We start from the raw sequence: 23,831 nt of genomic DNA, 5'->3' as shown, positions 1-23,831 counted from the left end.
CCTAAGCAGAAGCAGCCAAAAGAGCAGATTTTAGTTGATTCCATGTTGCTATTGCAGTGCCCCAAAATATGGCTCATTTTGCTTGCAAGGGTCTTTCAGTCCTCAGGGAAGTGTTTTGAGACAAATGGCAGAATACTTGAATAACGATGGGAAGACTGATTCTGTCATCTCTGCCTGAACTCTTCCAGTGGGTATAGCTCACAGTTTTCTTTCATTTATTCTAAAAAAATCCTGTGAAGTAGATCAGGGAATACTAGAGTGGCCCAAAATCATCCTGTAAGCTTCATAATTGAATGGGAATTTGAAGAAGAGTTTTGGATTTATACCCCCCTATCCTATAAGGAGACTCAAAGGGGCTTACAATTTCCTTTCCCTCCCCCCCACAACAAATACCATGTGAGGTGGGTGGGGCTGAGAGTGTTGGAGTGCACAAGTTAATCTAGTTCACCAGATAAACCTCCACAGCTCAAGTGGCAGAGCAGGGAATCAAACCCGGTCCCCCAGATTAGAGTGCACCTGATCTTAACCACTATGCCACTGCTGCTCCGATTTGAGCTGAGATCTTTCTTATCCTAGTTACAGTACAACACTCTTACCTATGATGGCATAGTAGCTTGCCTAGACCGCAACCTATCATAGCATAAGCTTAGTCAAGGTTTGCATTGCCTTTAGATTTGATCCTCTATTTTAAAAGCCACTGCACAAATTTTTTAAGATAAATGAACTGGTATAGAAACAACCTAGAAACACCCTCTTCCTACACACACACAAATGCTTGCTCAGTTCTGTTGACATGATTAACAGAACAGTCCAAAGCAGCAGACAAATGGCAAAGACAAACACTCAAAAGCCATGACGACCAGGAACTGGGTGTATTTGGATGTCAATCTTTTTGCCCCCAATATGAATTATGTGCACACTGCTTCTGGTGATGCCTACACTAGTCCCGGGGTGTTTCATTACAGACAACTCTGATTAGATGGTGATTAAATTAACATCAGGTCAGCTCTGAACCAGAGTTAGCTCACAAAATGAGCCCCTCGGGGATAGGGCGGTATATTAAATTAATTAATTAATTAAATAATAATAATAAAATGCACAGGCCCTGTGGTTCCATTTGATTCAGTCTAAAATGTCAGAGTACAATCAACATGAGATTTACTTCTGTCTGCTTTACACCCCAGCTAGACAATTATTCTGGATGGTGGATGTAAGCCAAGAAAGGGAATAATCAAAGCTAAGGAAAAAAGCCTATTTGTGATGGTGATATATGGTCAGCACTGCACTAAAGCCTTTGGGGGCGGGACCAACAAGTGTTCTGCTACAGAGAAAGAATGACACGATCGGTTAGATGCTTTCTTTCCTTCTAGCTCTCTTAAGCTAGCGTAGCCTGCTCTTCACAAATGAGTAAGCTTACTTAGAGCAGTCATGTCCACTCCTTAAGAGTGTCCTCGGCTCCTGCTGTTCATCCAATCCCCTGGTGAGGTCAGGGACCTCGTTCTCATCAAGAAGATTACATCAGAAGCAAGAGCATTAGGAGGTGCAGGAGGAAGCTGGGGGGGAAATCACCAGAAGAGCTGCTGAAACGTTGATAGTTTTCTTCTGGTCATGCAAAGAGGGAAGCATGACAGAGAATATTAAGGCCATGAAAATAACGATCTCCGAGGGACACCAGGCATGTTACAACTTTGTGCTGAGCCGTACCTGCAGACTCTATTGCAAACCACTGCCACTGAGAATCTCATTTCATTCGCCCTGTGTCTATGCTGCAAGCGAAGTTGTCCATGTGCTGAGCCACCCCTATCATCCCCACAGCAGAATGTAAAGATAACAGCAAACTCGAAGATTGAAAAAGCATTTGACAGAAAAAAGATTCTGCCATGGAAGCCGACCGGCCCTCCCTTAGAGCGACTGTTAATCAAAACGGAGAGGCTGAGGCTGGCTGGAAAGCCACACCATAGTGCATGGATGGATTATCAGACAGGGTGGTGGCATAAAGGAACCTCTGTCACTCTCTGTTCAGATCATCTCTTACTGATGTTGCAAAAGGGGGTGAAGAGGGGGACGGTCAAGCATAGCCAACATTTTCCTGCTTCGTAGCTGACACTGACAATGCCTTTGTAAGGACAGTATCTTTATTCCTGAGACACAAACAATGTCCATTATTCAAAATTAACTATATTTGCAATCCAATATTTCATGGGTACATTGTATGCCAATATGATGGCTGAACTTTTTTAGAGTACATTTCCTTATAATTTTCCTCTTCTTTCTCTCCTCATGGTGGGATACGCTGGAGCAATTCTAAATAGACTTCCGGTGCATGGACAAGATATTGGTGTGTCTCGTCTTTTAAACTGGTAAAGCAGATGATAGCAGCAGTGGGCAGGTTAATGAAAAGCACAAGGATGCCACGGGGTTTGCATACAGACACCAGTTTCTATGCTGGTCATCCATTTGTTAAAAACAAATATACTTGTACATATTTCACTTAATTGAGATATAATCCACTGAAATGCAATTTCTAGGAGTGTATCTGTGCTCTAACTCAAAATAACAAGAAATAACTACTTAAGGGATCATGGCTAAACAGAATTTCTAAAAATAGCTGAAATCAGAAGTGAGGGCATTACAGGGCAACATCCATCAACTGCTTGTAGAAACAGATTCTTGCTCAATCTTGAACTTTTGAAGAAAACACACCAGCTACCTTTGAAAGAAGCTTTTACTTTGCTATGATTTGTGACAAGGAGAGATTCAGATGGATGAGCACCTAAATTTTGTTTTTAAAAATCCAAAAATAACAGTAATGTAACACTTTTTATTAAGACCAACCAAATGTGTAATGCAATTAGCATGCAAATATCTAAGTTGTGCACATAGAAGGGCTTTTCTATCAAACCCAGCAACATTTCTCTGCCCCCCCTTCCTCCTCATTTTGTCCTGTTCAACATCAGCTCTGATTAAGACTTTCATGGAACTCAAGAGCTTTGCTCATTAATTTCAGACATTTATTGATTTACCTAATTTATTCCCTATCTCTCCCACAGCAGCTTATACCATTCTGCTTTCCTCCATTTTATCCTCACAACAATCCTGTGTGGTTGGTTAGGATGAGGGTGTTTGGCTGGCCCAAGGTCACCCAGCAAGCTTTCGTGGCAGAGTAGAGATTTGAACCTGGGACTCCCCGTTTCCAGTCCTGCACTCTAACCACTATACCCCACTAAATCTCAAATATTCGGGTTGATCCTAATGAAAATGTATTATACTATTGCCATTTTAGGACTTATACGTGAACTCTGTTTACTCATTTTGCTGGACTTGCATAGAAGATAATGTGTGTCAAGTGCTGTCAAAGGTTGACTTATGGAGACTCCGTAGGGTTTTCAAGGCAACAGACATTTGGGGGTAGTTGGCCAATGATCGCTTTTGCAGGGGCTGACAATTCTGAGGCCACCCGCCACACTTCATGTGGAGGAGTGGGGACTCTGATCTGGTGCTCCAGATTAGAGTCCACCTGCTCTTAATCACTACATCACACTGGCTCTTAGAAGGTGATATACCCCATGATATTTTTTCTGACATGTTATACTTCAAGATTAGATCTCAGGTTTTATTGCCAGTTCTTGATACAATTTCACACTGCTCTGGGACTAATTTCTTGTATTTGTGGTATTTGGTACTAACCTGGACAACTACACATGAATTAATATAACAAGCTGAACTGTGCAATAACGGAGTGGTTACTCTGATTCTCAGGTGGATGGCTGAGGACACTTCAGGCAAGATGAATGTTAAACGAACATTAAATAAATATGAAGGGACCAGTGAAGACAAGTCCTGGAGAGATCAACTTGAGACTAAAGCAGAGCACTCTGTTCTCTTCCCTGAGCAACACAACAATTTCCAGAGCGGCAGGTTTCTCCTGGCTACTATTGATGACTTGTAGCAAGTGGCAGGATTTCAGCCACAGCAAATTTAACTTCCTGCATTTTGCAATCAACTTCTTGCATTTGTAATGCAACACTGTGAAGTTTGGGCTCAGAGCAAATGGACCTCAGCTTTCTCATTGCTGGGCTAGATTAGGCAGAGAAATAAAAGCACCATGAGACAATTTTAAATGAGAGAACAGAGTATAAGAGCTGTCAAGGTTTGAGATCTGAGAGAAGGCTGGCAGGTGAATCTGAAAGAAGAGCTTGAAGGTGCCTTGCCCAGGAAAAACAGGGCAACGCAAGAAAGGAGAGTGACATTAAAGAAAAATAAGTAGGCAATGCTGCTGAAATGTAAAATTCTAAATGTTCAAAAGATAGAAATGTTTATTTTGACATGTCAGAACTGCTACTGCTTTTGGGCTGCGCCAGCACATTTTTTAAAAAAAGGAATAGCAAAAGAATAGATTAGCAACAGGAAGTTTTTACTTAAGCTATTGTCAAGGCTTGACTGCTGAGATACACAAGCTCAGAAACAAGAGCTGTCAGAGCACCAATGAGCCCTCGTGCTATTACAGTGTTTGACAGAAGTTCTGCACTCATGATGTAGCCCAGCATTGGCCTCCTGGACTTGCTTGCTTCGTGAGGGGTCTCTTGTTGCCATTTAGCCCTTCCTAGATCATTAAATTACTTGGGCCATTTACATATATCTATACTGCCATCCTAGATATATACCTTTCCGATTCTCCCTTTGAATTCCCCCCCTCCCCCAATGAATGGCAGGAAGTACTGCAAGCAGAGCTAAAGTCAAGGCGGGCTGAGCAGGGTCATATGGGAAGCATGCAAAGCTTTGGGGGGGGTGGGGGGTGGGGGTGGGGTGAACAAGCAAACCAAAAGGATAGAGGCAACGGGTGAGCTCTTGGGCAAGCCCTGGACTGAGAGGAGATACCCAGCTGCCAGAAGGAGGTCAAGGAAGGGCAGTGTCTTTCATGATAGTTCTCCACCTAGAAGCAAATGTTAGATCTGATCTCCAGTGATGCAACTCCACTGAAATCCAGGTGGGAGAACACAACTGCATCCCTTTATCTGGAACCATCGGGAAAAACAGTATCCCCCTCTATTCCCGGCTGGAATACCCATTAAAGAATGATTTCTTTTTAAAAGTATGGTGCAGAAGATATCTCTCTTCAGGTCACTCCATAAAGGCCAAAGGATAGTTAAACAGATGTTACTGAAGGCAGAAGCAGAGAAAACTATGCCGGGTTATTCAGCCCTATTACAAGCTATTGCAAGTTATTTTTACCCCTTCAAATCTGGATAGGCTGTCAGGCCCATACTTACCACGTGTTGTTGGCAGCATGTCTGATAAGCCCTGCCAGGCAGTTACCATCTCAGGATTCTTCTCCAGATCAGCAAAGTTTTTCCACACTCTTATAGCACCATCATCTTCAAGGAAGGACAGAAAGAAAAACATAAGGCAGTGCCAGTTCCGCCATGTATTAAGCATTAGATTCAGAGAACAGAAAGTCTGGACAGTAGCACATAATTAAATGTCATTTACTCATCCCCATTACCAATTCTGCTTTAATGTAAAATTAATGGGGCTTGGGACTGGCTCCATGAGACAATGGTTTTCCAAACATAAAGCAGACATCCCTAAGGAGATCAGTGGCCGCTAAGAAAGGTTTGTGCTCCTCCCTAACCCTTTCGAACCAATTATTTTTAAAGTGCGGGTTAGACTATCAAGTGGCCCCGACTCCCAATCACAGGGAACAAACTTTCGCGACCCAGCATTTTCCTCTTGTCATGATTCTCTGGACTGGAGTGTCAATTAGAGCAGCCCCTTCTCCTTTTTCAAAAAAAGACACCCATTAGGAAACAATCTAACAATAAAGGTGCTTCCTTCCTGAGCCTTCAACCATCTTTTTGCTTTCTAGTGCTCTTTCTTTTCACTTGCTCCTGAAAATGGGGTAGGCACTTATCCATCTAGTTCACTGTAATCCCATCCTTCCTCCAAGGAGGTCAGGGCAGCATATTCAGTCCTGCTCCCCATTTGGGTCTCGCAAAACCTCTGTGAAATAGGTTAAGCTGAGAGAGAGGATGACTAGCCCAAGGTCATGCAGAGCTCCTCATGGGGGAGGGAGGATTTCAAGTCAAGTCATTAACCGCCACACCACAATGGCTATCATAAATGGCTCCAGTTTTGAACAGCATGTTTCACCAACCCTTCACCTCATTTGCTCTCTCTTGTCATCCAACAACAAAAAAGTTTTCAGTGTTTAAGAATCAGCAGGGGGATTTGGGAGGTAAGGATGCTTTAGAGGCACCACAATTCCTTTGCCAAAGTTTCCTAATTAAGTGAAACAATTCAGCAATAGAAAATCCTTAGTCTGACAGGTTTAAAATGAGCCCAGGAAAAAGGGAAATATACAAGTATCAGCTTTGAGTGGAGGTGGTTTGGAGAGGAACATTGATGGAGAATACCACTCCAGGCTGCAAATGTTTTCAGCAATGCTTTTCATTAGTTTATCGGTTTGGGATCAGACAAGGACACTGAAGATACTTTAATTTTAACATAACACAGGCAAAGAAAGATATATAACCCCCCCGCCCCCGGTTTTACTTATGTGCTAGATTTTTAACCTGTCACTCATTCAAAGAGGCATGGCTCTTTACAACAGCCCTGTGAATAATGTTAGGCTGAGAGTATCTTGCTCAGCTTGTGAACAGCATGACAAAGGGGGAGTGCAGTCCAGGTCTCACTGGTCTTATGCCCAAATCTCTCTCTCTCTCTCTCTCTCTCTCTCTCTCTCTCTCTCTCTCTCTCACACACACACACACACACACACACACACACACACACACACACACAATATCATAGCATTTAAATGCATACGAACACACCCATTCACAACTCAAGTAATATTAGCACCGACATTCAAACACCGTCAGTAAGAACAGAGTTCTTTTGTGTGTTTTGTGGACAAGGGTTTGGTACATTAAGAGAGGACTCCCAAGCAGATTTACACTTTTCCAAGTCCACTGAAGTCAGTGGGTTTAGAAGTGTGTAACTCTGTTTAGGATTCCACTGTAATGCAATCATGAGTTCAGGTAGGTTTGGGACCTATATGAATGATTTCCTATAGGAATTTTATTGCTACCTTAATTGCAAACAAGCCTAAAAAATAATAATTGAAGTAAACTGCACTGTGTTCAATAGTTTCCAAAGGAATTTCACCGAAGCCCTTTATGCATGCTTTTACTTGAACAATATTGGTGTCTGCTGCATTGAACAGAGTCTGCTTTTATTTATTTATTTATTTCTGAGATTTGTATACCGCCCTACCCTCGGAGGGCTCTGTTTTTAGGATGGTTGTCTCCCTGTACACATGCATGCTATTTCTTTCAGCTACTCATACATATAAAGTTCCCACAGGGTGAAGTCATGATTATACACCCAGCAATGGTATTTGCATAAACACAATCTGCTCTGAAACTAACTGTTGCTATTTGGCGTTAAAGTGGAAGAGACTGTCACAGAGCCCCAAATGCCTGGACCTATGTTCTGTAATGGCCTCTAGTACTCATAGCGTGGTTTTTCTTTACCCCAGCTATGGTTCAGATCAGCCCTGTGTGTATGCATATGATATTCTAATTGGAGACTCCTCCTCTTCTCCCCAGCATTCCTCTCCCCTCCCCTCCCTTCTCTTCTACCACTGCTTCCTACGGTTAAAGCAGAGGCCAGGAGTTCCAATGACAGAATTCCAGTGCGGGGGGGGGGGGTGTGGGGGGGTGGAGGAGGAGGAGGAATAACCACCACCTTTCTTTCCTGAAAGGAGATTCAAGGTCGCTTACAAGCTCCTTTCCCTTCCTCTCCCCACAGCAGAAACCTTGTGAGGTAGATGGAGCTGAGATATTTCTGAAGAACTGTGACTAGACCAAGGTCACCCAGAAGAATGTAGGAGTGTGGAAACACATCTGGTTCACCAGACAAGCCTCCGCCAATCAGGAGGAGTAGTGGGGAATCCAATCTGGTTCTCCAGATTAGAATCCACTTGCTCTTAACCACTACCCCACACTGGCTCCACTCTCTGTGGAGTTGGGAGAGCCAGTGGAAAAGGGTAGAAGTCCTGGGTAGATTCCTGGAGTCACTGTCAGAACCAGTGGCATGGGGTGATAGCCTAGCACTGGTGCTTCCTCCAATCTCCAACATTTTTTGATGCTTGGGAGTGTCTCTCACATTCTCCTGTTGTAATAAGTGCATACTGACCTGTAGCAGTCAAGAGTAGAGAACAGTCTTGTCCATTCAAATACTCCATGGCAGTGATCCTGGTATACCGTGGGTTTCCATTGTGAAAATAATCCAGTTTCTCTCCCTTTTCCCAATCCCAAAAACTAAGAAAGGGAGAAAAAAATCAACATTAGATGTGTGGGCTCATATACCATGTAGTTATCCCAAGTTACAGAAAGTTAGTTTGCAGACTGACTTCAAACTAGACTTTTTTTTCCAGAGAGCATTTGGCATCTCTTGATTAATTACAGTTCCAGCTTCTGCAGAGGGAGCAATGCAGCTAACATTGCAGTAGAAGGATTTGTAACAAATGTAGACATAAACAAGGCAAAAAACAAGAGAAGGATATCAACTCAGATATGCCTATGCCACTTTGAAATACCAGTGCCAAGTAAGTCCTTATAATCCTGATTCTTACCAGATGCAGTCTTTGTCAGCCACTGCTATACAAGGGGTGAATGGGTGAAACTTGACTACTGAGGGCATGCCCGGGTTCCTGTTCAGAAAGATTTGATCATCAAGTCTTGAAATACCTAGGATGTAGATGGGAAGACAAAGAATACCAGCTTAAGTATCTGCAATTCAAATTGACATACCATGTTTCCCTGAAAATAAGACCTACCCCGAAAATAAGACCTATTATGATTTTTCAGGATTTTTTGGGGAAGCTTAAAATATAAGCCCTACTCCAAAAATAAGCCCTACTGGTAGTTACAGATCAGGATTACAGATCATATTGAGGGGTCCTGCCATCCCCCCTCATGGGGGTAGGTTTTAAATTGGGGTCGGACGCCTTTTATTATGTATTATGGTTTTTTGCTGTTTTATGAGTTTTAAGCTATTTTATGGATTACTATTAATGTTTGTTACCGCTGTTTTAAAGATTTTAGTGACTTGTTTTACCATGTTTTATGCTGTACACCGCCCAGAGCCCCTAGAGGATGGGGCGGTATAAAAGTTTAATAAATAAATAAATAAAATAAAAAAAATGCTCCCTGCCAATGAGGATGCAGCTTACATCACATGTGACAGGGAAGCAGGGGCTGCCGAGAGCCCGCCTTAATGAATTGTGAAAATACCGTATTTCCCCTAAAATAAGCCCTATTCCGAAAATAAGCCCTAATGCATCTTTTGGTGCAAAAATTAATATAAGACCCTGTCTTATTTTCGGGGAAACACGGTAGCTTACTGCTCTATATTACAAGAGATACTCAAAAATGCATTCCTTCCAACTGGAATTTGGTCTCAGAAAGAATGTAAACACACCACCCAGCTTCTATCAAGCAGAAGCCCAACTGATGAACTTAGCACTGTCCAGCATATCACTTTCCCACGTGAGAACAAAGGCAATGAATGGCTGCTAAATTTGTTGATAGATACTTTTTTCCTGGCACTGTACTGCATCCCTGAGAAATAAGAGTAATGAAGAAGCTTATCTAAGCTTGCCACTCTGTAAGGCTACAATGGGGGTGGAAAAGGTCAAGGTGTTTTGATTTATTAGGGCACTATGAATGGACAAATCCAAGTGTCACATAAACACATAACTCTTTTCAATAAAAAAAGTGCAAAATGAGTATCATGCCAGAAATTTTGCAAAATGAGTATCATACCAAGGCTCTCAAATGGTCATGGAAAGTTCACAAAAAAGGATGTTTGTATAGAGTTGGCTTTAGGCACTTTGGCAATAATTTTTATTTTCTTTGGATAGTTGTTGTACCTGTGTTATTACTGTATTGGTGTGTTTTATTGACTCTGGTTGTTTTTTCATTTGTGTTTTGAAAATGAAATAAAGATATTTGTTACAGTTTAAAAAAAAGAAAGTTCACAAAAAATAACGTTTGCACAGAGTTGGCTCAAGGCAATTTGGCAATAATTTTTACAAAGTATTTTTTCCACACTGGTTGTATGACCAACCAGTAAAAGTCGCCTTTTAAAATAGACTGCTCCTAGACCTTTCACCGCAATTTATGTTGCCCAATAAAATGTTGTAAAATATTACATATTTTAAAATTGAGATAATGGGACTGCCAAAACGATCAAAGCTCTATAAGGTGCCATGACAAATGTTGAGCTTAAAAGTTGAAAGGACATGAGATCCTCATTTGTTTTCATTGTAGTAAAGAGAAAACCCTCCCATAATATTCTGAACTGGTCATTTCAATTATTTGTAGCTGTTTCGTAAAATCCTCTCTGCTGACTCAAGTCTATCAGGTTTCTGAGCTGTTACGTGAGAGACAGTCATCTCTCAACGCAGATTAATATTTCACACTAATCTTCCCCCAGCTGACTTCTCAAGATGGGAAAACACCCCAAATGTTTTCCTCCCTGGTGGCAGCAATCTCAAATCATGTTGAAAATTCCACTATCGGTGAACAGCACAAATTCATTCCTGTTACTGACTGGCCAAGCAAGCAGCAGAAGGAGCAGGAACATCAATTCTATTCACAGCAATGCAAAATGAAGGGGGTACTTCAGCAAAATACAGGGAATGACAATGTCTGACATTAAACAAAGAAATCTACAGACTGATTTCTGCCTCGTAAACACATAACATGTTATAAATGAGCAAGATGAGTTCCGAGTGGAGAACAGAATTTACATGCTGGTGAAATGTGAGCCAAATGCTTATTAGCTAAAAGAGCCATAGTGTAAGAGAGGTCACACATAAAAAAAATTGCAGAAATATGACAGGATATGAATAAACAATCATTTTCAGGGCTCCATAAAACCAAGGGAAACTGAAGTCATTAAGTTGCCTCCTGAATGTTAAGAAGACACAGTAGACTGTTGCAGAACAGAAGCCAATCTGGTAAGGTTGACAACCCCCGAAGCATTTTGAAATGCATCCAATTCTGACACTGCCCTTTGGACATAGTGGAAACTCTGGCATTTTCCTTGAAACACCTTTTTTTCTTGCAACTAAGCTGCAATATCTATCAGCCCAGAGGACAAGGAAGAAAGGCCAACATGGTCAGCTAATAGCATCCATTAAGTGCCCTTGAGTGATTCATTTTGTGCAAGTTACTGCGTCTTTTAGTGAGCACATCCCCTCTGATTGGCATGGCTGCCTACAAGTTCAACAGCAGGATGCTGAGCTCAAGCCCAAAGAAGTAGAATCTCACTTCAGCTGCTGAATGTTGAGCTCTTTCACTTCTCTAATTCTTTATTCTTTCCCACTTTTAGTAAAACCGTATCACAAAAGAATAATTTGCAATGAGTGTTACCGAGCGTAACCGAGCCATTTGATTTTACTTGCCAATTTCCCTGAAAAACTCCTGGACTAGTACCACTGCAACTCTTGGGGCAGTTCTTGACCACCATAAACCAGCCTACAGGTTTATGAACCAGCTTACGGGTACATAAATACGGTAATGAAAGAGTAATGGAGTGATTTTTAAATTTTTAATTTCATATTTCAGCATATTTCATATATCTAATTCCCAAGTATGCCTCCATCTGAGGATACCCAAATCTGTTGATAGGGGGCACACTTACAGATGTTTCTGCAGAATTAGGAAACCCCCTAGGCCTGCAGAAAAATCTGAAAATAAAAAAAAAATTGGGGAGGAATTTAAATCCCCTCAATATTTTAAAAAACATTGTCTACGCATGCACAGCTAACTCTCTTACCTTTACTGCTGCTGCCACAGAGATCTTCTCCAGGCCCAGCTGCCATATTTGTAAGTAGCCAGAGATATACAAGAATTTTTTAAAAGAAGCATTTACCTTTTTGGATGATTTTCTGTGCTTGCTTCCGAACTCGAGCATTGCGCAAAAATCTCCACTCCCTCTCTTTGCGGACCTGGCTCTCCAAATCATGTTCTTCTGGAATCTGCCAGTAAATTTATAAAAAGAGATAATAGAATAGGGCAAAAGGGATGAGGAGCAGAAAGTTCCTTGCAATATCATCTTGGTTTATTTCAGTCATAAAAGTCCGTAGTTGGTAAGTCCTCTTGCAGCAGGCCCAACAGCAGTATGAGGTAGATAAAAGCTTTGTGTTCTGGTACACTTCATTACAGATAAACACCATAAACCAACCCCCTCCCAAGCCTGGGTAAAGACCAGGGTACACTAAAGGCTTTCTTTTAATCAGGTGAAATAAACATTACATGTTTTTCTACATATTTTCAGCAAACATAATCAAGCTGACTTTTTTTGTACTAAATGCATGAAAAAATGATTTATGATTTGGTAGGCATTGTGGAATGTACAGTTTGAATGTAATTATGTACACAGATTGCTCACAAAAATGCTATCAACATAGAGAAATAGCTGCTTAAAAAATACATCTTAAGCCTGTGATGAATAAATTGTATCAATCAACTGACAAAAATTCCAAAAGCCTACTCTCTACCTACGCCCTAACAAGGGTCTTGCCTTTTTGTCTTTTCTTACTGCATAATCTCCTAGGAAGAAAATGGCCGTCCTTTTCCTTAAAGAGCAACATAAATTTATGAAGCTTACACAAATGGGTCGCCGCCGAGGATATATATTAATCTAGTGGCTTCTGTTATGAACCCACAAATACATGGCATATTCTGAAACGGTTGCCTCCATGGCTTTTTTTTTTTAATGAAGGAGCATGGTAGTTTGCATAATTCCTTTCTAGTAAATAGTGCCATAAAACACTAGACTGGAGCATAACTATGGATGGTCTAGTTCACAGTTAACGGTCCACATGGAAATCTTTTATTCTTTGCTATACAACTCTCAAGGGTTTGAAAAGGAATGCTTCATCATTTACTTTTAACTCAGGGTTGGAAGTACCAATGTGACCAGAAAACAGGAAAGGTTGTTTTGGAGTCCCAGTGCAAGAATTTAATACTGCTGAAGAGCACCAACAGATTTTCAATATCCTATGATTCACACAGTAGTTGAAACTATTGTGACATTAGGGGAGGGGCCATAGCCGTCTGGCAGAGTACACGTTTTGCAACTGTGCGGGTGTCAAATACAGCCCCCCAGCATTTCAAATTAATCTAAACAGCATAGCTGGGAAAGATTTCTGGCTGTGATCTTATAGCTAAAACACATGATACGAGTGACATGAGTAGTTGGAACATGGGTGTCCAACCTGACTCACTTTGAAAATGCTGTCTTGCTTCATGAGGTGCCAAAGGCTGTGAGCAGGAGGCAGGGGCGTACCGCTCAGGGGGAAATATGGGGTCAAATGTCCCTGGGCTGCGGCCATTTAGTCACATGGGGGGCAGAGAATTCCCCCCACGCCCCTCCTCCTTCCCCCACAGGTCCATACACTGACTTCAAGACCTGGTGCAAAAAAAGCTGTTTGGTCATGGGGGACGGCGGCTGCCCATACGGGGGCGGGGGACACTCAGATTTTGCACCGGTCTATATTTTGCCTAGATACGCCTCTGGCAGGAGGGGAGCTTCAGGCTTCTCTCACATGCTGTTTTTTGCCACCAGAAATGCATGGCAGCTGTGAAAAAGGCAAACTCTATGCTGGGGATAATTAGGAAAGGAGTTGATAATAAAACTGCAAGGATTGTCATGCCCTTATATAAAGCAGTGGTGCGACCGCACTTGGAGTACTGTGTTCAGTTCTGGTCGCCACATCTCAAAAAGGATATCGAAGAGATAGAAAAAGTGCAGAGAAGGGCAACGAGGATGATTGAAGGATTGGAGCACCTTCCTTATGAGGAGAGGCTGCAGCGTTTGGGACTCTTTAGTTTGGAGAGGAGACGTCTGAGGGGGGATATGATTGAAGTCTATAAAATTATGCATGGGGTAGAAAATGTTGACAGAGAAAAAATTTTCTCTCTTTCTCACAATACTAGAACCAGGGGGCATTCATTGAAAATGCTGGGGGGAAGAATTAGGACTAATAAAAGGAAACACTTTTTCACGCAACGTGTGATTGGTGTTTGGAATATGCTGCCACAGGAGGTGGTGATGGCCACTAACCTGGATAGCTTTAAAAAGGGCTTGGACAGATTTATGGAGGAGAAGTCAATCTATGGCTACCAATCTTGATCCTCCTTGATCTCAGATTGCAAATGCCTTAGAAGACCAGGTGCTCAGGAGCAGCAGCAGAAGGCCATTGCTTTCACATCCTGCATGTGAGCTCCCAAAGGCACCTGGTGGGCCACTGGGAGGAGCAGAATGCTGGACTAGATGGACTCTGGTCTGATCCAGCAGGCTAGTTCTTATGTTCTTATGTTCTTATGTCTGCCCCTTCCTCAGGCTCCAAATATTTATCCCTGGGCACCTGGAGCCTGAGCAAGAGACAAATAGATCCGCTCTGCCAAGAGACCCAAAGCCTCTCCCCAGTGGTGGGATTCAAATAATTTAACTGGTTGTTTACAAGCACCATTTTAACAACCGGTTCTGCCAAAGTGGTGCAAACCTGCTGAATTCCACCACTGTCCCTCCCGCTGCAGCAGTTGGAGATGCACAGGAAAACACAATGCTTCCAAAGAGAGTTACACTAATCCTATGTCTGACAACAAATTGAGTTGGACTCCTGTGTCCCACGAATTGTGCATTTTGGACCTCAGAGAATCACCGCCAGTCAGAGTAGATAGGGCAAGCAAGTCAGACGAAGGTACCTGAAGATCTGAAATTTCCATAATGAACCAATATTAAGAGTTTCTTATTAAACAGAAGTCATGACTATCAAAGATAAGTTTGTTCAGTCTCTGTGAATTGGTTGACTGAATACTGCCTATACACTCCTATACACTTTGGAACTTGAAAAATGTGCATGTTTGGCTGAATGTGAACTAGAAAATTAAATATAACTTAATCACATAGTGATGGAGAGAGTTTGAGTTTTCCACACCATGACATGTTTTTTTTAACAGTATTGGAAACTGTTCCTTTTTGTACTGTTATCATCTGCACATCAAGTTGTCTAAACTGCCAGATTTCATTTTTAACCCCTTTCGTTGCAGAGATATAACAGGAAAGGCATATCTCTGCAACGCAAGAGCCTTGATACTTACTTCTTTAAAAATGCAAATGGGAATTCAAAAACTTGATATCCAGATTGCTAAAATGTCATTTTCAATGCAATTCAATTCCATTGCTAAATAAACACACTGAAAAATACCTGGTAGTGTGTGTTGGGGGGAGGGGGGGAGATAAAAAGAATAGCCGCTGCAAGGGAAGTACAGCAAGGAAACTATGGGGAAATCTGCCATGTGGATGCCCCACTGCCTCTGTGATCTATTGGCAGATCCTGCGGCAATAGGAAAACTGCACATAGCTAGCCCAATCATACTGCCATGCAAACCGTGTTCTCAGCAATTCACCCCCTGGAACAGAAATTACTAAAGTAGATTGCTTATTTTTATTCCCCCCTCCACCCCGCACCAGGTTTTCTTTTGCAACAATCCAAGCTTTATTAGACAGAGAATGACAAATGACCAGCAATGTACAGCAATAAGTGAACTTAAGAACAAATGCATTGCATTCAGGTATATTCAAGTGAAGAATATTACACTTTAATAAAAAACTAGTTTTAGGGAAATAAATTAAAAGAAGCTCTAAAAAGCTGCATCAGTGATTCAGGCAAATCCTTCGTCCCTTTTCTGTGAGGAAAGTTAAAGCATCCGAAGTTCTTCAGTTTAGAAAAAGATAACTAAAGACAGGGAGGGGCAGAACATAAAAAGGCTTGTGAAATTATAAGCAGTATGGAGAAAGTGGACAAAGAAGATTTTTAAATCTCTGATAATAATTGGTAGTAAATTCCAAACAGGCACAAGAAAGTCCTTCTTCGCACAAAGAACGAGTAACATATGAAAGTCACTGCTTCAAAATATGACAAAAGCCACTGGATTAGGCAGCCTTGAAGAAGATTAAATAAATTAATGGAGTACAGGTTCATCAACAGTCACTAGTGATGATGAAAACATGGAATCTCCAGGTTCAGAAGCAATATGCCTTGGACAATCAGTTCCTGGTGGGCAAATAATATAGGTAGCAGTAGTCATGGGTGCCTCAGTATCCTTCCTATGGGCTTCCCTGAAGCATCTGGCTAGTAAGTGTTGCAAAAATCCTTTTTCTGAGGCCATCCTTAGGTCTTCCTCCTCAATTTTTTTCCTTTCTAACTCAGGGAAATCTATCTATACCCTGTTTCCCCCAAAATAAGACATCCTCTGAGAATAAGACGTAGGTGAGGTTTTGCTGAAGTGCTAAATATAAAGCATCCCCCGGAAGTAAGATTTAGCAAAGTTTTTGTTTGGAAGCATGCCCGTCGAACAGAATACCAGAGCATATAGCTGTGGAGCGGAAAAATAAGACATCCCCTGAAAATAAGACATAGCGCATCTTTGGGAGCAAAAATTAATATAAGACACTGTCTTATTTTCGGGGAAACACGGTAGTAAATAAGAGCCAAGCTTTGGGCTTCCATTTTATTATCTTCTATGTGGGTCTCCCAGAAGTATATGGGTGTTTGTAATAGGATTACATGATTTAGATCATGACACACTACTGATTTCTAACACCTCTTGGCTTCCACTTAGACAGAAAGCAATTACAATTCAGAAGCCTCCCACTGAGGAGTGCCATGTGAAAGCCAATGAATTTGTTCTTGTTGTTACCCGTATTGAGATGGAAACAATCCGTGAGAGGTTGTGGAAATAAGGGCAGAGGATGGACCCATGAAGCAATGAATAATGTTATAAGGAGTTCTCTGCTGGCTGACAGGCTAAGGCAAAGGGGTTTCCTAAGGGGTTAAATCCTCTTATCAGTTCAGCTGAGCTTGGACCACTGTGATATTGAGGTGAACACATGGGATTTTGATGCTAGACTGTTTCTATCCACCATCTCTAATCTTCCTACCCTCAAATATTTTTCGTTCATATTCTCCCAGTATTACACATAATAGATCAATTTACTTTCACATGGGAGGGAGGGGGGAAACATACCATGGCTGCATTTCCTTGATGAAGTTCAAAGCTTACAGTTTTATTTCATGCGTTTTCAGAATTCTGAGGAGAGGGGGGCCGCAAAATCTTTGATTAGATCAGCCTTCATGCAGCATCAATTAAAGACTTTAACGAGAAACCACAATGCAGTCCTCTCTTCTGCAATAAAATGTGATCCGATAGTCAATAAATCAAAGTGTAACTGATACCTGAAACCACACCAGTAATTTACAGTATAATCGTACCCGTTTTCTGCAAAGGAACAGAATATTTTAAAAAGAAAGGGGGAAAAAAAGAAAAAGAAGGTCTTGACAGAACAAGGCCTTAACAAAAGTTAGGGATTGTAGACCTTCTACGTTTATTCATTGCCGAGCCTCCACTTTGTCCCTTTGCCTGATGCCACTATTTGTTAGGAGAGCCTTTGGATAAGGGGCAGAAAACATCTGCTTCTCCTACAGATATTTAGTTCTCATTTAAGCCTATTTTATCCAGGCAGTTGAAATTCCCAAAAGGTAGCAGGAACAAACCAGGTTTCTTTATTCTTGAATGCGCCAACTGTGGCACTTGCAGAGGAGAGACTCATGATGCCAGCAAACAATGAAAATTGTAAGCATGTCAAGCTTGCCTAGATGAACTGGTGCAACTATCGAGAAAATAGCACAGCTAAAGAGGGAGTCAGATCCAATTTTACCTCTTCATTACAGGGAATATAATACAGCTTTCTTACAAAAACACAAATTATTGCTCAATAAAGCATTAGGTTATTTTTACTATCTTCGACGCAGGGCTCCCTGAAGAACACAGCATAATGTTCAGTACAGCAGGAAATGCCAACCCTGGTGGAAGGTGGCAATAGAGAGTTTTCAGGGACACTGCTCGAGTTATGGATGGGGAGGAAGGACTAAAATACAGATCACCACCAGGAAATGCCAACTGGAACGGGTGTACCTAGGCAAACTGGTGCCTGGGGACAAAACCTGAGTTTGCTACCGGCCAGCGTGATGGCTGGCCACCCTCCCCCACCATGATCAAACAATGATGTTTTGTACCAGCTCACAAAACACTTCTCACTCCGAGCAAAACATACATGGCTCTCTGCCCACCAACTCTTTTCCTAATTTCCTAATCACAACAACCCTATGAGGGTTTTGGTGTCACTAGCTTTAAAAATACATCCCTTCCAGGCACCCCAAGAAATTTGCCCAAGATTCTTTGTTTTGCAGTGACTTTGCTCCATTGTAGCCAATGAGGAATTTCTGAGACAGGCTGCACATTTTTGAAGATAGAGGGACCAGACTTTCAAGGTAGCTCCAGGAAGCCCTCCTGGTAATAGCATCCAGGCTTAGAGACCTTTGCTTCTGAGGGTCTAATTTTATGGGCCCCCAAAAGGCTTATTTTGTTTCCCTGCTCCTGCACATGAAGCCTGCTGGCTGAGTTCTCTCAGAACTTCTCAGCGCCCCCACTCACCCCCAAAAGCAAAGCTCACCAAGCTTGGATGCTATTACTCAAGGCCTCTTGGAGACACCTTGAAAGTCTGGCACCTCTATCTTCAAAAATGTGTGGTCACTGCTTACACACAGAAATTCCCCAGAATCTGCCAGGCTTTTCAGCAAGTTCTGTGGTGGGAAAAATATTTTCCATAGACTTCAATGGGGCTTTCTGTTATGCCCAGCTCTGTGGTAGAGGTTTCAACAGGAGGCACTGTGGTAGTGGTCTTTCTCTGGACTCACACAAGCAGCCCTGCAGGAAATAAGTGCCCCCGCACTTATTTCCTGCAGGGCTGCTTGTGTGAGTCTCCTGAAAGGAACCAGCCAACTTTGCTAAAGTTTGCCTGGGATGGCCAAATGCTGTGAGCATCAGGTTCACCTTCAACTCGGTGCCCACAGCATTTTCCTCTTCCACACACATTTTAGCAAATTTGGCTGGTTCCTTTCAGGAGACTCACACCAGCAGCTACAGGAAATGCCCCCACCCAGAGCAAGATCCCTACCTCCTGTTGAAACTTCTACCACAGAGCCATCTGGGAATAACAGAAAGCCCCATTGAAGTCTATGATGGGAAAAGTAATTTTTCCCACCACAGAACTTGCTGAAGAGCCTGGCAGATTCTGGGGAATGTCTGAGTGTGCAAGCGCTGGCTGCACATTTTTGAAGATAGAGGCGCCAGACTTTCAAGGTGGCTCCAAGAGGCCTTGAGTAATAGCATCCAAGCTTGGTGAGCTTTGCTTCTGGAGTGGGGGGGGGGGGAGTTGAGAGAGTTCTGAGATAAACTCAGCCCACAGGCTTTAATGTGCAGGAGCGGGGAAACAAAATAAGCCTTTTAGGGGCCCATAAAATTGAACCCCCAGAAGCAAAGGTCTCCAAACCTGGATGCTATTACCAGGAGGCCCTCCTGGAGCCACCCTGAAAGTCTGGTGCCTCTTATCTTCAAAAATGTGCAGCCTGCCTACACACTAAGAAATTCCCCATTGGCTACAATGGAGCAAAGTCACTGCAAAACAAAGAATCTTGGGCAAATTTCTTGGGGTTCCTGGAAGGGGTGTATTTCTAAAGCTAGTGGCACCAAAATTTCAGGGTATCATCTGTTAACTATTCTTATGATGCCACCCAAGTTTTGTGAAGTTATGTTCTGGGGGACCAAAGTTATGGTCCCTCAAATGGGTAGCCGCCATCTCAGGTTAGCTCCCATTGAAAACAATGGGGATGGGGCACCCCCTTTGGGGGTCCATAACTTTGCTTCCCCTGAACCAAACATCACCAAATTTGGGTGGTATCATTAGGACAGTCTCTGAATGGTACCCTGAAATTTTGGTGCCACTAGCCTTAAAAATGCGCCCCCTGCAGGCTGGAACGTGAAAAAACACTTAAAAACTTTAAAAACACACAAATGACCCTGAAATGTTGGCGCCCCCCCACGTGACCAAATGGGGGCGCCCGGGGACAGAGGGTACCCCCTGTCCCTAGGCAGGAACGCCACTGCCAACTGGCCCAAATTCTAATGCAGGGCTGGTTTTTCCCATCAGCGCAACAGCATCCCCAGGAATGATGGTTTATTTCTGCTAAAGAACTGAATTTATTCAATGTACTTTTGTGACTGGAAGAGGATCAGAGAAACCAGGGTATGGAGTGGAACAAGTGTCATACCTCCAGTGGTGGGATTCAGCTGGTTTGCACCGGTTCAGGCTAACCGGTTGCTAAAAGCGGCTGAGTGCTCTGAGGCGTTAAAAGCCCTGTCCTTCCCTCTCCCAGGGGAGCGAGAGTGAAGGGGCTTTCAGAGCCCCGGAACAGCCAGCTGCTCTGAGGCACTAAAGGCCCCGTTCTTCCCTCTCTCAGGGGAGGGGAAGCGAGAAGGCTTTCAGAGCAGTGGTGGCAAGGCCTTGTTGCACCCCCTCCACCCCCACAAGAAGTTCCTCTGCAATAGGTAAGTGGGCGGCGATGGGGGGCCACAGCAGTGTGGGGGGGTGCGGTGGTGGTGGTGGCTGAACAGGTTGTTAAATTATTAGAATCCCACCATTGCATACCTCCTTGCCTGACCCTTTCCCTATGAGAGTAGAAAGAACCCCTCCCCCCACTCTTCCCCAGTGTGTTACAAAGGCAAAAGCTATCGGACTGTACTGCTACTAAGGGGCGGGAAGCAAATCAGGACATTCAAAAGCTCAGGCTGAGGCAAAAGTGTTCTTCATTTCCTCCCCAAACCAATAACAGTCTTCAGATAATGTTGCACCTGCTGGTGAGGGAAGCCAGGAGTGACTTTCCAGAGTCAGCAGCAGACTTTGGGAACTTATTGCCACTTATTATCCTTTCTATGATGGAGTACAACACTGGCCATTTGTGTGTGTATAAAATTACAATTTAAGATATCTAGGCAGTGGCTGTGGATGGAAGTAACATCCTTCATTTGCAGTATTATGCTGTGCCCATATGCATGGTGTAGCTATCCTCCAATATAGTCACTGCTTGCCATGTTTCCAAATAGGATTTTCTTATATTTCCCATCCTAAGCTTTGGGGTTTGCCTCAGTTATTCATCTAGAATGAAAGTACTGGTAAAGAGCAGCACAACAGTACACTTAAGTGTTGGATAGAACAGAATATTTAAATCCTGACGCAGATGAATCACACTGATAAACATAAGTTTATTCATTAGAAAATCAGAATCACTTTGAATTCAAAAAGAAGGATAGAGTGCATCTAAATCAGGCTAAAAGCAAGCCTGATTCTGTCTCACAATTATAAAGAGCTAAGGAACATACAGGTGAGTTTCAAAGAGTTCTTTTCTGGTCATTTCAAAGCAGTCACAATGGCACTGGACACGTTCGTCTGCCATGCCTGTTTGACACACAGCCAGTCTTACTGGCTGCAAGAATCCACTAGAATAAAACCCAGCCACAGCATTGTGAACCACCTTAAAAGAAAACCTAATTCCTTCGCATTTGTTAAAGGGTATTCCCTTGGTTAGATGGCACAATCAATATTGTGCAAGATGACAAAAGAAAACCTTATCAGTGAAGCATATGCTAATGCTTCCATTTCTCATGCTAATGAAGGCCAAGCTGGGTAACTGTCTGTAAAAAACATATTAGCATGAAGGCAGGCAGTCAGATAATACCCAACTATATTGTGGAAAGGTCTGGCCAAGGGAAAGTGTCACTGGTCTTTGGTATGTGTGAGGGAAGGTGGTGGGTAGGGGCAGAAACAGCATACCTACAAGGCAAAGCAGATTTGTTGACTCTGCAAAGTGACTGAAGTGTTTTAAAAATGAAGGTCATGGTATAAATGATATAGGAAAAGTATGAAGAAGTGGCACCTAAATTATGCATGTATGCGTTTTAAGATTATATAAACCACATTTATACTATTTTCCTTTGGGAGTCAGGGGGGAAAAAGCTTACAACTGCGTAATCACTGCCTATAACAAGAAATAGCAGATTTAAACTTGTAAACTTAACATTACATGTAAACTCAATATTATAATTTGTTTGTGTCTGAGCATTCAGCCATTATAGCTTAATGTTTTCAGTTTGTGTGTCTGGGGAAAAAATGGAACATTTTAAACTATCTACCTCAACATTTATGTCCTCCACTTCACAGAATACTGACCTAGATCCCCCTTTATTTATCTAAAAAAACCCTGTATACTGCTTTTACAGCCACCTTCTCCCTCGGGCAGAGGGGGAAACGGCGGCGGTGACCTGCTCGGGGCCACCTGCTCTTGTGGCGCGGGAGCCAGCGGCGCCGAGCAGGCAACCCCCTCTGCTCGAGGGAGAAGGAGGCTGCCTTCTCCCTCGGGCAGAGGGGGAATTGCATTGGCAACCTGCTCGGTGGCCTCCAACACTCCAGCCTGGGCATTTTTTTTAAGCCAAGAAAGTGACCCTTTTTCGGCATTTAAAAACCCCAAACAAATGCAGAGACTGGAGGTCCCCTCTCTCTCTGAGAGGAAGGGCTGGAGCCCACTTCTCTCTGAAAGGTTACCTCTCAGAGAGAGAGTGGCACTCCAGTCTCCTTTGATCCATCCGCCCCCCCACCCCCATCAAGCTTTCTCTGTCCGTGGATCACAGGGTCCATGGGCAGTGACAGCTTCCCCCCCCCCCCCCATCCCCATCAAGCTTTCTCTGCCCATGGATCATAGGGCCCATGGCCTGCATCTGTGTCTGGCATCTTCAGAGGTGTATCACACAGGGAAGTCACAGAGTGTATCACAGTGTGTAACAGACTTCCCTCTGCGATACACCTCTGAAGATGCCAGTCACAGATGCAGGTGAAATGTTAGGAGTAAGATCCACCGGACCACGGCCACACAACCCGGAAAACCCACTGGAACCTGTAAAACCTCAATATTCAGGTTAAATTGCCGCATTGGCACTTTGCGATAAATAAGTGGGTTTTGAGTTGCAGTTTGGGCACTCGGTCTCGAAAAGGTTCGCCATTACTGTGCTAAACCATTGGGCAAGTCATTTGAAAAGTGGTACTTGGCTAAGAGCTAGACTGTTTATGATTATACAGGTTAAACGCAAAACTTTCCAATGAAGGTGTTTTAAATTTGGCAACAGCACTTTGTACTTCATGAAGTATCTGACCATCTTCAAGGATAGCCCCACAGAAGGAATGCAGAAGTAAACTAATCTGCAAGTCACCAAAACATTTATAATGGTAGCCAGCTCTTTATCTTCTGGTAATGGATTTGACTGAAGTATCAGCTGAAACTCAATAAAAGGCACTCTGGGGCATAGCTGCCACCTGAGCATCCAGAAGCACAAGAATTAGAATTGCCATTAAATTACAAACCAGAATATTGGATAGACATGTCAGTCCTTACATGAGAGAATCAATAAACACAAATCTGACATTACATTAGCAAGCAGAAACCTGTGGAAGAATATTCTTCCTGGTTATACTGTTGCAGATTTGAAAGTCACTGTTTTACCTAACAACCCCCTCCCCCCCCCAAAAAAGAAACTGAAAAACAAACCCACCTTCTGTCATTTTGACTAAAACAGACACCTGAATTTCTCTATAGTAGCTCATCAGAATACACTTTTAGAAATTTTAAGTGGCTGGTCACAACATTTTCTATCATATTACCACCCTTTATAGATCCTCTGGAGGAGCCGCGTGGTGTAGTGGTTAAGTGCTTGCACTGCCACTCACACGGTCAGGAGCTCAAGCCCCCTGTGGGTCAGATATCCTAGCAGCTGGTTCATGGTCAACTCAGCCATCCATCC

At 42.8% G+C, this 23,831-nt stretch overlaps 1 protein-coding gene across 6 annotated transcripts in view; it reads right to left on the bottom strand.

Annotated features, from left to right (window-relative positions):
* Nucleotides 1-23,831, bottom strand: part of RPTOR (regulatory associated protein of MTOR complex 1) — a 458,205-nt gene that overhangs the window by 40,362 nt on the left and 394,012 nt on the right. For all 6 annotated transcript variants that reach the window (XM_048488432.1, XM_048488434.1, XM_048488435.1 and 3 more), the window contains 4 exons: nucleotides 11,947-12,052; nucleotides 8,639-8,753; nucleotides 8,200-8,324; nucleotides 5,271-5,375 (listed from right to left, as the gene is read on the bottom strand). In XM_048488432.1, coding sequence (XP_048344389.1) covers nucleotides 5,271-5,375; nucleotides 8,200-8,324; nucleotides 8,639-8,753; nucleotides 11,947-12,052 — 451 coding nt within the window. The remainder of the gene's footprint in view (nucleotides 1-5,270; nucleotides 5,376-8,199; nucleotides 8,325-8,638; nucleotides 8,754-11,946; nucleotides 12,053-23,831) is intronic.

The sequence above is a fragment of the Sphaerodactylus townsendi genome, linkage group LG03 (genome assembly GCF_021028975.2).
Source record: "Sphaerodactylus townsendi isolate TG3544 linkage group LG03, MPM_Stown_v2.3, whole genome shotgun sequence".
Lineage (NCBI taxonomy): Eukaryota > Metazoa > Chordata > Lepidosauria > Squamata > Sphaerodactylidae > Sphaerodactylus > Sphaerodactylus townsendi.
This window is presented reverse-complemented; position numbering and strand designations above follow the sequence as displayed.